Consider the following 16,872-nt stretch of genomic DNA (forward strand, 5'->3'; position numbering starts at 1 on the left):
TTAAATATGAGAGAAAGTCATTTTAAACACATCATTCTTTTTGTATTTTTCCCAGAATTCTCGCTAGCTTCTCTTCATAGTGAGCCACTACATGACATTTTTAGTGGATGTCTGTTTTGGGGTCAGGAAAAGCATTGCTCTTGGCCTTTCAGTTCCATTGGACTGTATGGATTGTGGCAGTTTAACTACAGAGTATTCCTGCTACAGTACATCAGTTTTTGAGAATTGTTGATGTGCTAATAATAATTTAGAAAAATATTGCGTGCTATAATCTATGTTTTATGGCTTGACTCCCAAATAATCTGCAGATGAAGTTGAAATTAAAACTAAATCTCCTTAGGCCGCATATTGTTGAAGTTTAAAGATGCCTTAAAGCTGTGGATGTATGTAAATGCATTGCAGATGTTTAAAATTCTATGCATTTGCACTGATTACACTCAATGCAAATTGAAAAGACGGCTTGAAATTCAAATAAGTTTTAGAAATGACCTCCTCACACAGTTTAATAGAACAGGCCTCTCTTCGATGGGTTGCTCCGTATCATTTTCCTTGCCTGCAGGCAATATCAAATCCCAGACGATTTGCAGTCCACACTTAATAGAAAAGCAAAGCAATGCTTCACACCAGTGTCGACTCACTCTTAGCATAACATTCACTTTTCAATTTTGGATTTTCATATCACTTCACTAAAGAGAACGCAGAGTAAAGTTTATCTTGGGTGAAGCTTGTGATTTCACTGCCCGGTACCTGCAGCTTGGACTCAAAATCTGAGGCCATGAAAAGATAGATGGATAATGGAGCAGACAAGAAGATAAGTTTGAGCTCGTCTGTGACTTCAGTTTGGATTCTTCTAGTAGACAGTGATGGAGTTGGAAAATAAATGCAATGGAATTTTTTTTTTTTTTTTTTTTTTTTACGGCAATCATAATTTTGAATTAAGCAATGTCAAATGAAAATCACATACCCCATCTATCTTTTGTGGTTAATAGTTCAAGAAATCTAATTCACGAATTCTAATTCTTAGTGTATTGCACAAGATTAAAACATGCAATGTATTTAATTCTTTAAATATATTGCAGTATTTGTGGCATCTGAATAAGCTATTTGTAAGAATCAGCCCCATACTGTTCATGATTTAAAGCATTGTAGTGTGCTTCTACTTCATTCAGTAAGACCTCCATGCCAACTACACCATGTGCTTATGGTTAGCAGGACAGCAAGGATCTCTGATAGCATCACTCCCTCCTTCCTTCTGTCTGAAGCAACTCTGATTCTTCCATCTTGTTGATAGATTGCCTGACCAAGAACACAGTATAAAATATTGTGCATCTTCAGGACAGTTCCTTTGAGGTGTGTTTACTTAAGAAATGAAGTCAATGATCAGAATGAAATATATCTGTAGCCAGTCAAGTCATCTTCCATGGGTCCTCTTTGAAGGTAGGGCTTTTTATTATTGAGTCAAAGAACACAAACAGGCCAGTTTGCAGTGAGGTTAAGACACAGCCAGTGATCAAAGTTTCTGGGTTATAATAGTTATGTCAACATTTTTGTTCGTACGAGTCAGTGCTTGTTAAATTGAAATTGTTATTTTGCCTTTTATTTTGGAATATTTTTTTTTTTCTTTTAAACCGATGCTACTGTCTGTCTCCTTGCTAATCACCTATTTCCTCCACAGATGTCATGTGGCAAATAAAACATGCCCAAAGAATCACAGCTGGAGTAATCGCTTGTGCAGATGTGTGCCACTACCCGACACCCTCTTTTCAGAGTCAAATTATGGTAAGTGCTAATGCACATGTTTACTGCCTTACAATGCTGTGTTTTGCATGTGTGTCTGAGCATGACTGTATGAAAGAGAATATATACACACACACATATATACATACACAGGTGCTGGTCATACAATTAGAATATCATCAAAAAGTTGAATCATTTCACTAATTCCATTCAAAAAGTGAAACTTGTATATTATATTCATTCATTAAACACAGACTGATATATTTCAAATGTTTATTTGTTTTAATTTTGATGATTATAACTGACAACTAAGGAAAATCCCAAATTCAGTATCTCAGAAAATTAGAATATTACTTAAGACCAGTACAAAGAAAGGATTTTTAGAAATCTTGGCAAACTGAAAAGTATGAAAATGAAAAGTATGAGCATGTACAGCACTCAATACTTAGTTGGGACTCATTTTGCCTGAATTAATGCAGCAGTGCAGTGTGGCATGGAGTCGATCAGTCTGTGGTACAGCTCAGGTGTTATGAGAGTCCAGGTTGCTCTGATAGTGGCCTTCAGCTCTTCTGCATTCTTGGGTCTGGCATATTGCATCTTCCTTTTCACAATACCTCATAGATTTTCTATGGGGTTAAGGTCAGGCAAGTTTGCTGGACAATTAAGAACAGGGATACCATGGTCGTTAAACCAGGTACTGGTAGCTTTGGCACTGTATGCAGGTGCCAAGTCCTGTTGGAAAATTAAATCTGTATCTCCATAAAGTTGGTCAGCAGCAGGAAGCATGAAGTGCTCTAAAACTTCCTGGTATACGGCTGCGTTGACCTTGGACCTCAGAAAACACAGTGGACCAACATCAGCAGATGACATGGCACCCCAAACCATCACTGACTGTGGAAACTTTACACTGGACCTCAAGCAACATGGATTGTGTGCCTCTCCTCTCTTCCTCTAGACTCTGGGACCCTGATTTTCAAAGGAAATGCAAAATTTACTTTCATCAGAGAACATAACTTTGGACCACTCAGCAGCAGTCCAGTCCTTTTTGAAGAGGGACGGTTCAGATGCTGTCTGTTGTTCAAGAGTGGCTTGACACAAGGAATGTGACAGCTGAAACCCATCTCTTGCATACATGTGCGTAGTGGTTCTTGAAGCACTGACTCCAGCTGCAGTCCACTCTTTGTGAATGTCCCCCACATTTTTGATTGAGTTTTGTTTCACAATCCTCTCCAGGGTGCGGTAATCCCTATTGCTTGTACTTTTGTTTTATACCACATATTTTCCTACCCCTTTGCCTCTCTATTAATGTGCTTGTACACAGAGCTCTGTGAACAGCCAGTTCTTTTGCAATGACCTTTTGTGTCTTGCCCTCCTTGTGCAAGGTGTCAATGGTTGTCTTTTGGACAACTGTCAAATCAGCAGTCTTCTCCATTATTGTGTAGCCTACAGAACTAGACTGAGAGACTGTTTAAAGGCCTTTGCTGGTGTTTTGATTTAATTAGCTGATTAGATTGTGGCACCAGGCGTCTACACTATTGAACCTTTTCACAATATTCTCATTTTCTGAGATACTGAATTTGGGATTTTCCTTAGTTGTCAGTTATAATCATCCAAATTAAAAGAAATAAACATATGAAATATATCAGTCTGTGTGTAATGAATGAATATAATATTACAAGTTTCACTTTTTTAATAGAATTTACGGTGGCCGAGACAGCTCAACATGCTGCAACTTAGGAAAACACATGCAAATTGAAAAAACATCAGCATGTGAAGAAAAAATCTTCATCAATTGACAACACAAGTGTTGCAAATCATCACAACACATGCATATAACGAAACGCGCTGCAAATCCTCACAACACTTGCATACAATGGAACGCGCTGAAAATACTTCACAACACATGCATATAGCGAAACGCGCTGCAAATACTTCACAACACATGAATATAGCGAAACGCACTGCAAATACTTCACAACACATGCATATAGAGAAATGTGCTGCAAATACTTCACAACACATGCATACAACGAAACACGCTGCAAATACTTCACGACACATATAAATTAAGAAACGCAGCACATACACATTTAGCAACAATTAATGAAGCATTGGAAATTTATTTTCATTAACCTTGAATTATATTTAGTTGAGAATATTAAAGTTAGCCATCTTAAGTAACGTTTTACTTTTAATCATGGTATTATGCAGCTTATTTAGGCTAATAATTTCCAAAAGATAAAGGAATCATGTTTAAAAAACACCATAAAAAAACCTCACCTTTCAGTTCATCAACAACTCCACTGACCAGTAGCCACTGCACGATAAACAAATTCAAGTCGGGTCCGACACTTTTTGAGGTCTCCTTGAAACATTTCCATTGTGGTCAGTGCTATTTGCAGCGCGTTTGTTAATTGCATGTGTTGCGATGATTTGCAGCATTTCTTTATATGCATGTATTGTGATGATTTGCAGCGTGTTTCGTTATATGCATGTGTTGTGATGATTTGCAGCTCGTTTCGTTATATGCAAGTGTTGTGAAGGATTTGCAGCGCAATTCGTTATATGCATGTGTTGTGATGATTTGCAACACTTGTGTTATCAAACTGATGAAGATGTTTTCTTCATTTGCTGATGTTTTTTCAATTTGCATGTGTTTTCTTAAGTTGCAGCATGTTGAGCTGTCTCGGCCACTGTAACAATTAGTGAAATAAACTTTTTGATGATATTAAAATTATATGACCAGTACTGGTGTATGTATATATGTGTGTGTGTGTGTGTGTGTGTGTGCTGTTATTGGAATGGGTGGTGACAGTGCAACTTTGGTGTTCACTTTGGAATTAAGGAAATAGCTTATCACGAAGGCAGAGCGCAATCACAGAGATCTGCAATCAATACCCTGACTACACATCAACAAAACAAAGCCTACAAAAACACGGTTGCATTTCTGTAGAGAGGAAAGCTGCCATAATATCTGCTTTCAGCTTTGTGCCAATTGTTCAAGCCAAACAAAAGAATCCCCAGCAAAGTGTGTTCATTTAAAATGGAATAATTACTCTTTCTAACCCTTGTAACTGATCTCAAACCTGAGTTCTTGTGCAGATGGAGCGATGGTAATGACATACTTGTCTTCCTTACGCTTAGTAAATATGACAGGTCAAACCTGCTGTGGATATAGCAGTTTATGCGCAGAGCATAAGAATGCACAGAAGACCTTAAGGCTAAAATAGCCATACAAATATGTGAGTGCAGTTAAAAACAGTGGCATACATATTGGGGCATTATATTAAATTTGAAAAGACAGGTTGATTTGGTGTGGGTGGTTATGTTCCTATAGCATGCTGGCCAATTTTGTTGACTGTCATGCTGTAATGGAATAAAAGATTTGCGTTCAGCTCCACTGTAGCAGTTGGGGAGTGAAAGCGGACACAGGACTAGGAGGAATGTGTTGGGACTTTTTGCTTGCTTCATAGAAAAATCCCACATCACCTTTTACTTTGCTCGGCCCATGACAGATAAGCTTTATACTGCATACTGTAATAGCACATTACCTTGTGGGTTAGCTTATTTTGACTACTAATAGCAATAACGATTCTCCTCTTTCCAGTTGTGTAATTTCACATGTTCCCCCTCAAACATACTTACAGTAAGTAGCAAGATCTTTCTCTGCTGCAGTTGCATGTTACATAAGACGAACTGATGCTATACTATAAAGCGACATAAATGGTCATCTTGTTTCCACTAGTACTCTCTCTCTTCCACCTCCTCTCCATGTCTGTTCTGTATGTCCTTTGAGGCACATAAACATAGCTGAAATGCTTTGAGAGCAGTTATGTGGCTTGACCATGACAGAGAACCATTGCAAAAACACTGATTACTGTCAGAGCATGCAACTTTGGCTGGATTTTGTTTGGTGCTTGTGAAGCAGCATCTTGCATTATGGGTTATATTTACTTTTGTTTCCGTGTGGTGTGAATGGATTCATTTTTTAAATATGTGTCTTGATTGTTGGAGTATCAATGATAAGTGAAAGATAATAGTGTCCAAGATAAGTTTAAAGCATGTTTTCAGAGATGTAATTTTTTTATTTATTTTTTATTTTTTTTACTTTCAGATTTAATGAATTTAAAAATGTCAAGTAAAAAGTGATGGCACATTGTTTTATTTTCAACACATTTTGTAACCTGAACTTACTTTGCCATGTGCAGTTCTTTTCTTTCTTTATTCATTATGATATCAACTTCAACTTCAATTAATTTGTATAGCGCATTTATACACAATTTCGTTGCCCAAAGTGCTTCACAGTGTAAAATAAAAAAACAAAGTAGACATACTAAATTTAAAATACAGAATTAAACAAGAACTAGTTAAAAAGCCAAGCTAAACAGATAAGTCTTCAGCTGAGACCTAAAGACCTCCACTGATGGAGCTTGTCAAATATAAAAAGGGAGATTGTTCCACAGTTTTGGGCCTGCTACTGAGAAAGCATGATCACCTTTTGGCTTCTTTTTGGACAGAGGAGTAACTAGCAACAGTTGATTTGATGATCTTATATGTGTATATATGTGTATTCGTAAACATGAAATCTAGTTTTGAATGTATTTTTGAATACATTAAAAGGTACAGAAAAAGTGTGTGTCTTGTCATTGGTCCTAAAGAAGTTGGTGCCCAAAATTAATTTGCACTGATCCAAATCTATCCTCTTATGGTAAATGGACTGCATTTATATAGGGCTTTCAACAGACCCATGGCCATCCAAAGCGATTTACAAATTGCCTCACATTCAACCACTCAGCCATTCAAGGCGCCATCCAGCTCATCGGGAGCAACTGGGGTTAGATGTTTTGCTCAAGGACACCTCGACACTTGGTCAGGTGGAGCTGGGGATTGAACCACCAACCTTCCAGTTTGTAGACAACCTACATGAATCACTGAGCCACTGCCACCCCATATAGCCAAACATTCAAATTTCCAAATAAAAAACATTCTTCCAACATCTGAATATCCTAAAAGTGTTTCAGAAACAATCTAAATCCAACACCTGCAGAAATGTGTTCCCCATGTTATTCTAAACAAAATAAATGCTGACTTGAATCTCAAATATGGTAAATGAGGTAAACCACATATCTTCAGAGGGAATACATTCTGTGAAATCATATATGTGAGTTGAATCCAGAGTGACATATAAAAAAACTCCCTCTGTGTTGTGAAAGCAGTTTTTAAAATGTGGTTATTCCAACAAAACCAGCCCAGTATGGTTCCTTTTCAGTGAAAAACCAAATATAGTTTTTTATTTACCGTAACTGAGCATTTTCCCAAGAGAAATGACTTGAAACATCAACAGCAAACAACACTACAAAAATACCATTGACATTCCATGAATGTGATAACAACTTAAAGTTAAAATCATTCTGGTTTAAATTACATAACATTTTGTCTATATTGCAAGGTTCTCTGCACATATGTAGATGAACAAAAAAGTTAATGTGAACATTTATTAACTCCTTTTAGATGACTAATTGTTCGTAATGTGGCTGTGATTTATTTAATCATCAGAAAATACAAAACACTCGTGACAGGATTTCACTTTCTCTCTTCAGCCAAATTCTTAGGCCATTTTGTACACTCCAAAACAAAGGAGGGAATATACTGTAGGAGAGTTGAATTAGCCACCGCATGTAATGTTTTCATCAAGATTTAAAGTAAAACATCTGTTTAGACCTTTTGGGGTAGTATAAGGAATGCTGGGTAGAAAGGCCGTATTGCTAAACAGTTGATCATGTCTGACAAATGTGCATGCTGGACATTGTTCTTTACTTGTGTAACGCTCTGGGAATTGGCCAGGCATTCCATAGCATTGACAAAAGATTTCCTCACAAATGTAAAAATAAGTTGTAACATAAAATAAGGGCTTCTTTATTTCTCTTCTCTCCATCAGCAGACTTTGAGCAGGACTTCTGCGGTCCCGACAAAGAGCTGGATGAGGAGACTTGTCAGTGTGTATGCCGAAAACAGCTGCGAACGGCAGGCTGTGGACCGCACCACTATTTGGACAAGAACACCTGTCAGTGTGTGTGTAAAGCGAAGCCTTCTTCCTGCAGGCCTCAACAGAGCTTCAACAAGGACACCTGCCAGTGCACCTGCACCAAGGTGTGTCCTAGCAGTCAGCCTCTCAACCGCACCAAATGTGTGTGTGAATGCACAGAGTCCCCTAACAAGTGCTTCTTAAAAGGAAGGCGGTTCCACCCGGGCACATGCAGGTGAGAAAAGAGTTTGCTGATAATGTAAACTAATATATTATTGTAAGGTGTTACAATAGATTCACAGCCTCTATTTTGTCAAAGATTTACTGTATATTTGTATCAGTTTCATCATTTTATAATTGAAATTTTATCATTAGGTATTTTTGCATATTGATCCATTTTCTGCAAGTAATACTATGGATGGTGTTTCTTTTTAAAATAGCTCTTGATAAAATGTTACTGCTGCACTTTAAAGCATTAGTTCACCCGAGAATAAAAATTTGTCTATCTTCTACTCACCCTCGAATTATCCTTGGTGTATGTGACTTTCTTCTTTCAGAATAATCCAGTTGGAGTTATATTAAAAATTGTACTTGCTCTTCCAAGCCTTTCAATGGGGTAAGCGTGTTTGTTTTCAAATGCTCAGAAGACGTGAAATAAAGTGCACACATCTGTAATAAAACGTCCCTCAGTGAGTCAGCAGAAGTTAGAAAAAAAAAGTGTTTATTACGTTTGAAATCTGGATGTTTATTTTACAAAAACACATGGATTTTCTACAGGGAGACTTTATTCACCCCCTGGAGCCGTGTGAGGGACATTTTATTACAGATGCACACACTTTATTTCACGTCTCTTGAACTGTTCACAACAAACATCTGCTTACCCCCATTGAAAGGCCTGGAAGAGCAAGGACAATATTTTCGATTGGATTATTCTGAAAGAATAAAGTCACACACACCAAGGATGCTTTGAGAGTGAACTAACCCTTTAAATGGTACAGTGATGTCAGATAGTAATACCATTTCCCCCCCTCTTTTTCTAAGTTGTGTCAGGCCACCGTGTAACATGGACCCCAAGAAAAGAGGATGTAATGATGATGAGTATTTCAGTGAGGAACTGTGTCGCTGCATACCCACATACTGGGGGAGACTGAACTAAACACAACTAACAGCTCAGGTGGCGCTGAATACTCACGGACACGTTGACATTTGGAGCAGTGCTATGTTCGGCTGCTGCTTATCCGACTCACATGTGCTAGTCATGTGGACTAGCATGGAGTATTGGGAGACGAGAAATGTCCACATTCAACCCCACATATCAAGCATGGGGTGAGCTATCAAGGACCGAGAGAGATATTTCTAAAGGCTGGAGCCATGTTTTTTCATTGTTTTAATTAAATTGTCTATTCGTATTTGTCAGATACTGATTATATAATTTATTGCCATGAAATGTTTTGAAACTCCCTTGTTCATAGCATTCATTTCGAATCTCTGCGAAGAAAAAACACTGTGATCAATATTTTTATATCATGTTAAGTCCCGTAAAATAAAGTATAAAGTTGTATTATATATTGTTAACTTATTTATCTTATTGAAGTAATACTGCACATGATTCAAATGTATTCAGTTTTGACTATCAAATATATGCACCTATCATTCCAGATTAAATTCTATCAAACTGACAGTGCAAGCCAGCAAAGAAAAGGTTTTTGTGTGTGTGTGTGTGTGTGTGTTGGAAGCATTGCTTGTTGACAGTCTAAGACCATTACGCAAGTCAACCAACAATACCGAAGACTCTGAATGGAAATACAGCACATAAACCTGGATATCGACCATTAGCTGAAAACCGGTGCTACATGTATGCAGTTGCATAAGAGTTACATGAGTGACAATATACGCTTGGATGAATGGAACCTACATCATGTCCAACCTGCCTCCTTAAGAAACAGCAGTATTAAGTGGAGAAAGTTGACCTCTGAGTGACATCAGTGGTCTTTTAAGACTTTTGACCTCGGTAAATAAATACATAGGAGGAATGTGATTGGCCCAACTCCACTTGGTGTCCGCCACATTTTCAGCTTGACACTGTAAATATAATAAATCACCTCTGCTTCCATCCCAGTACTTGTGTCTGTGTCTGCCAAAAGTGTGCATGTGATTTTTCACTGTTTCTCATTCAATAGAAAGTAGCTCCATAATAGAACCATAATCTTCAGCCATCGGATGAGAAGGATCAAAAACAAGCCCTGGAGCTAAATCCAGCACGACTTTTGTCTTCAAGCATATTCATACATCAGGTGGCCTCTTTCCCTTGTTTTTTAACCCAAGCCAACACATACACAAACACGCACATGCAGTGGCATGCAAAAGTTTGGGAACCCCATGTAGAATCTTTGGAAATTTTTATAATTTTAACAAAATAAGAGAGATCATAAAAAAATGCATGTTATTAATTATTAAAATAACCACATTTATGTTTGGGAACCCTTGGTTCTTAATAATGTGCGTGGTTAGTTGGATGATCCATGGCTGTTTTTATTTATTTATTTATTTATTTGTTTTGTGATGTTTGTTCACGAGTCCCTTGTTTGTTCTGAACGGCTAAACTGAGCACTGTTTTTCAGTAATCAGTTTTCCTGCAGATTCTTCAGTTTTTCAGCAGCTTTTGCATATTTGAACCCTTTGCAGCAGTGACTGTATGATTTTGAGATCTATCTTTTCACACTGAGGACAATTGAGGGACTCAGACACAACTATTAAAAAAAGGTCAAACATTCACTGATGCTTCAGAAGGAGAAACGATGCATTAAGAGCTGAGGGGTGAAAACTTTTGGAATTTGAATATCAAGGTCAATTGTACTTAATTTGTCTTCCGGAAAACATGCAAGTATCTTTATTTGTTTCTGAAGGGCAGTAAATGAAAAAAATATGTTTCAACAAAATAAGAAAAAAATGGACATCTTCACCCTGTTCAAAAGTTTTCATCCCCTGGCTCTTAATACATCGTGTTTCTTTCTGGAGCATCAGTAGATGATCAGTATTCATCAGTATTTTTCTGAAGAACAGTGCGTAGTTTAATTGTTCAGAACAAGCAAGGGACTCATGAACAACCATCACAAAATAAAGAACAGTAATGGTTCATCCAGGTAACCACACAAAGTAGTAAAAACCAAGGGTTCCCAAACTTTTTAATGGGCTTATTTTAATAATTTTAGCTATTTTCTTTCTTGTGGACTAAATGTAAACATATTTTATGTGAAATATCTTACTCAGGACAGTACTAAATAAAAAAAAAAAAATTACATGCATTTTGTATGATCTCTCTTGTTAAAATTATTCAGTATTTTCACAGATTCTGCAAGGAGTTCCCAAAATTGCATGCCACTGTATGTGTGTGTATATATATATATATATATATATATATATATATATATATATATATATACTGTATAGTACAGCTCACACATCATTTATACTCTCCTTTTTAGTTCTAAGGTTGCATCAGTTTTGCATATGGACTATATTTCCTCTTCTTTCTCTAACATTGCATACTCTGACATGCTACCATGAACTATATGCTGTAATATTTTGCACTATTTATCTATTTCCAGCTGAAACTACGTTTCTCTTTAACCTGGATTGCAACAGATTGTACTTTAGCCATCTGCATCCGCTGCACAATCCCAAGAGAGACCTGACAAAAATAACATGTGTGCGCTCACAGTGAATCACCGTGAAATAACTAGAAACAGCAGCCCAGTCAGTGGATATGAGCATTTGAGAATGGGGGGTAACCATGTCTAGCCTGATTTCCACTTCTGCTTTGGCTTACTTACATTTCAACATGTAGCCGACATTGGGTTTTCGTCTGGTGCTTGTATATTACAATGAACTAGAAACTAAAACAATTTCGGACATGTAAATAAATGAGTGGTTTATTCTGTCAATTTAAAGAACTAGAGTTTCAGACATCCCAGATAGAATGTTTATACAATGTAAACAAAAGTAAGCGACAACCGAATCACAGCACAACAAATTTACAGATTTATGCAGAGTAACGTAAATTTGATTATGCATAGAAAAACTTGTGGTAGCCAGAACATATCAATAATCAGAAATACAGTATGTTACACTGCTGAAGAAATACTTCTCCCTGTGTGTGGTCCATGGGAACCTCAGCTAGAGGTCATCAAATAAATCCTTAAGTCCATAAAAGCTATCATTTGTGCCTGTATTTTACACCTGAATGGGCTTCATTATAATGCACCTGGCATCATCTAGGTGTCTGCTGTAATGCCAGGATTTGCATTGCAGTTGAGATGACTCTGCTGTATGTGCTGTGCTGTCACACACTGGATGCTATGTAACTTAACTCACCTGTGCATGAATTTAATATTGATTCAGATGTACTAAATTAAGTTGCAGTTGGTCAGGGATATTAATGACTTCATGTACAGTACAATATCCACACATGACACCAACAGGTCTGCATTGTTTGCATGTACCTTTAGGGGAAATGCATAGACTATTTTCTGAGCTGATTGTGGAATCTGTTTGTATCATTACTAAGGATCTGGCAATCAGCAGAGTACCATCCTCATTTGACTGAACGTCCAGTACGCAAATTTATGCTTCCAATCACTGAAATCTTGTTGTCAAGTTTCTGTTCAGGACATTTAATTAAGAAAATATTTAAACAGATTTGGATAAATGTAGCATTACATCACATCAAACAACTGATGAAAACATCACAATAATCCACAAGAAATCAATATCATCAATTAATTTTCTGTGAAGTGAAAAGCTGCGTGTTTGTAAGAAACAAAACATTGAGGCATTTCAACATTTAAACAATTGCATCTGGTAATAAAAAAAAAAAATGTGGATGGTATATGAGTGAAAGTTACTTTGCATTTTTAGATTATTTTTCACATATTGTGGACTTTTTTATTTATTTATGCATGCATATATTCTGTTTATTAATTTCAGATAACTTGCACTTCTAAACTACTTTTCTAATGATACTGCTGCTACTAATACAATGATTACTACTAATAATAATTATAATTAAGAGTGATCCTAATATTAGAATGCATGTAGTTATCAAAACTCTCTCTGCAACATTTAGAAATGTTACTGTTTGGTTATTAATAATGAAAGTTAACATTTAGTGAACATTCTTTATATGCTATTTACACAAAAACCTCCATGCACATTAGATAATGGTTAAAAAAAGTAAAACCTACAAATAACGTTCCTGTAACAGTAGAAGTTGTTTTCCAAGGATGCAATGAAACCATATACTGTAGTAGCATTAGAGGAACGTCTGTATTTGCTGGGTATGCTCTTCAAATGACTGAGACATGGAGAACATGGAATGACTGACTGATTGGCCCGGAAAACAGACCCCATTTCTTTCTCTCCCCTCAGAGGCCATAAATCATGGATATTTTAGACTGAGTTCCTGAGGGGTCACCGTTTTTGGCCTCTTTGCGGCTTTTATGGATCCGGCAGCACTGGGAATTATGGTTGTCCTGCTGTCATTCAAAGTTGCGTGTTAGTAAGTATAGTCATATGAAACAGTCCATATTATACAGTAGTACAATAAGGCTGGTCAACCTGACCTGCAGGATGCAAATCCTTCCATAGCACCTCACCCTCTTCCTGCCCATTAAGTCGAGCCAGAGCACCCCCTCCTACATTTTCCTCCTTGCCTGAAACCACCAAACCACCACAATAAATACACGTTTAAGAAGGTAAACACCTCCCGACCACTCCTCCTCTAAAAGATTAAGACTTCCTCTAAATTAGACGATGGCTTATTTCCCACGTCTCTGGCTTTCAGAAAATCAATCAGTCACAGGCCGACCCCAACACACAGTATCCCACACAAGTTTCAGAATGATGGCTGGGGTCTAAATGTTCATCTCCTGAAAATGACAGCAGCTTCTGGGTGCAGAAAAATGAGCTGTCTGCACTAAACTGCATCCAACTTCATCTCCTCAGCGAGTCGGCACAGCATGAATTCCGCTGAGGCCTTGCTGAGAAGAGAGAGGTTTTTTTTTTTTTTTTTTTTTTTTTTAGCGTGTGGGAAAAGGAAACCATTAAGTGATTATAAAAAAATTAATCGAAAGGGCAAGAAAGAGAGGATGTGGATATTGGCAAGTTGGGAGTGTGTTTTTCCTTTCAGCAATTAAAGCCACCCCATGTACGTCTGTGAAGAAACAGCCAGGGGTCAACAGACGCCCTGCTATAGACACAGACTTCTCAGAATCCATCTATCTGTCTCTGCACTTTTTCTAGAGCCTGTCATTTAAACTTAAACATGACATTCCTTCTTTTTTGAGAGCCTAAAATAGTTATAATCTATCAAGATAAGCATTCGAAGCAGATGCCATTTCAAGCCATTAGGTCCGTGATGCTTTGGAAAATATGGCCTAGAATAAACACATCATTTTTAACATGTCTTCATTCATTTCAAGGAGAGTAAGGCTGGAACAAAATTAGAAATAATAGCACTTTTCACACTGGTGGTCTAACCCAATTCAATCCAATCCTCAGATTACAGTCAAAATGAAAACAATGGTTACAAATTGGACAGAAATATCAATGACCAGTTCAACCAGCAGCAAGATCAACAATGTGATGTTTTGACAATCAGTAGGAAAGTAAACTTCACATTGCTCTAATTTCACACTGTGATAGCTGAAGCCTCGATTTAGTGTTGTCTTATTTTTACAGCCATGCCAATTATTTCCTTTGGCTGCATTAGGATGTTTTGGTTTGATCGATTTTTAATTTACAATGTGTGCTCTCATTTGAGAAAACAAATTATCTCAGTTTTTTTCATTCTCTGAGAATAGTTCACCTATTAATGGTTATTATTGTTTCATATTAGTTCAAGCAGTCTAGTTCTTATTCACAGATATGCTATCTAATTGATTATCTTCTGGACATTTAATCTCTAAAATGGTGTTTGTAAAATGACCCTTAAAGCATTTAAAACTAATAAGAAATACAAATGGCATGCATCGTTTCAGTATTTAGTAAAAGAGTGGATTCTGCTGGTTCAGGCTGGCTCAAAATTGGTTGAAATAACATGTATAGTCAATAAAAAACACAGTTAAGTAAGTCCAGCTTGTCACAGCTTCAGTGTGTTTGTTCTTGAGCTCACTGGATCTCTTAAACCTACAACAAAGATGACGTGGAGCATATTTATTGCAGTAGGTCAGCATTCAAAACTTATTTTAATATTCACTAAAAACAACCTTTTAATAAAAATGTCAGAGAATCATTTCAAAGGGTCCCATTTGAGATTTCATGTTATGATGCTAATATTAAGTTTGTCTTTTGTCCTATTCGGCATGAAAATTACCAGACGTCACATGCAATAAAATCATAATCAGATTCATTTTGATTGTGATCATCTCCAAATAAACTTGTGCATGAACTAAAAAGTAAATAGATCTCAGTTTGTACAATGAGTATTTTTAAGCTGTTTTAAAGGTCCAAACCAAAGAAGGTGTGTTAACATGATAAACCACAATGCAGAATATAGATAATATTGATCTATTATCTATTAGAAATCTATTAGAAATCTGACCTCAGAAGACTACAGAGGGTAGTCCGAACTGCTGAGCGAATCATGGGTACAACCCTCCCTTCTATTCAAGAACTGTACTTATCCAGAGTGAGCAAAAGGGCTTGCAAAAACACTCTGGACCCCTCACATCCAGCACACTCCCTCTTTGAACAGTTGCCATCTGGTCGACGCTACAGAGCACTGAACACCAGAACGACCAGACACAGGACCAGTTTCTTCCCTCAGGCAATCCATCTCATGGACAATTGATAATAACTGTGGAACACACTACACTTTATATTTATATACACATACACTTATTTATCTAACACACATACTCAGTTACACTTCAATTTTGCACATAATATACCTGTTCATACGTAACTGCTTTTTGTAATATACCTGCCATACAATTGTCAATTTGTATATTGTCAACCCTTATCTACTTACAGTATTTGTATTTATTAATTTTTTTCTTTTATTATTATTATTATTATTTATTTTTATTTTTTGTTCTGTCGCTGTCATTCTGTTTAACTGCCGAGCTTCTATCACGATAACCAATTCTTTGTGTGTGTAAACATATCTGGCAATAAAGCTCATTCTGCTTCTGATTCTGATTCTATTATATCTAAAAAAAATTGTGGACAGTAGAATTATGAAGAGCCTTTATGAATATGATCCATTGTTTCTAAATCCATCTGATAATTTCCATCTGTTCTCAGCAACTAGCATATTTGGGAAATTCCTCTATTGTCTATAGAGGACTATGTGTGCTGTTTGGAACAGTTTTCAAATAGGACCAGTTGTATAAGCAGATTTTACAAGTAAGCATTCTTCGAGCCATAAACACAAAGGCCTACTTAAAAGACAAAGCTTCACCCTTACTTCTGGAATTGCTTTGTGTCATCTGGGAACTGTTAGATTATATTAGGCTTAGTCTGTCTATTTGGTTGGATACTGATGTTTTGAAGCCATCTCACAGGTCGCCTGCAAAAATGAGGAGATTTACCATTGCTCTCCACTAAGGTCCACAGCTATATCAGAGACTACAATTGTTGTTAAAACTTTGAGAATGAGCTAAATCACAGACAGGATCTATAAATGCAGGGGTTTAGGCTGTTTGGGGCTACTATAGCCTGTAAATGTAATTCGCACACTCCAGATGTAGTCTGAATCCATCTGAATCAGCCAGTGGGGCCCAGCAACACACTTTTTTTTTTTCTCCACACTTTTAACTTTGCTACTCTTGGAGAAAGCCATTTTGCAACACATTTTCATAACTGAGCTCCATGCAGGAGACAAGCCCCTGTGTGGCTTAATGAAACAAAACTAGCCAAGAGGAGAGGTTCATTGAAAGTCCTTTTTTTGCGTTAACTTAGTTGACCCAGACCCCTCCCCCCATGCCCACCTGCTTTGCCTTTAGTTGGTTCACATTTTGGGAATATATATATCGAAATATGCAATTATAGGGCATTTAATTACTTGGATGCACTTTATTTATGATGAATTTGATTATATTTTATTTATT

General features: G+C 36.9%; 1 protein-coding gene across 3 annotated transcripts in view; it reads left to right on the forward strand.

Moving 5' to 3' along the window:
* The window catches only part of LOC113112853 (vascular endothelial growth factor C-like), a 32,188-nt gene extending 22,313 nt beyond the window's left edge, over window positions 1–9,875 (forward strand). For 2 of the 3 annotated variants that reach the window (XM_026278968.1, XM_026278796.1), the window contains exons 5-7: window positions 1,676–1,779; window positions 7,676–7,997; window positions 8,804–9,875. In XM_026278968.1, the coding sequence (XP_026134753.1) occupies window positions 1,676–1,779; window positions 7,676–7,997; window positions 8,804–8,918 (541 nt within the window). In that variant the 3' untranslated portion in view covers window positions 8,919–9,875. The remainder of the gene's footprint in view (window positions 1–1,675; window positions 1,780–7,675; window positions 7,998–8,803) is intronic. The other variant, XM_026278876.1, reaches the window with a different exon arrangement.
* Window positions 9,876–16,872: the final 6,997 nt, after the last annotated feature.

This window comes from Carassius auratus, chromosome 1 (assembly GCF_003368295.1).
Source record: "Carassius auratus strain Wakin chromosome 1, ASM336829v1, whole genome shotgun sequence".
Taxonomy (NCBI): Eukaryota; Metazoa; Chordata; class Actinopteri; order Cypriniformes; family Cyprinidae; genus Carassius; species Carassius auratus.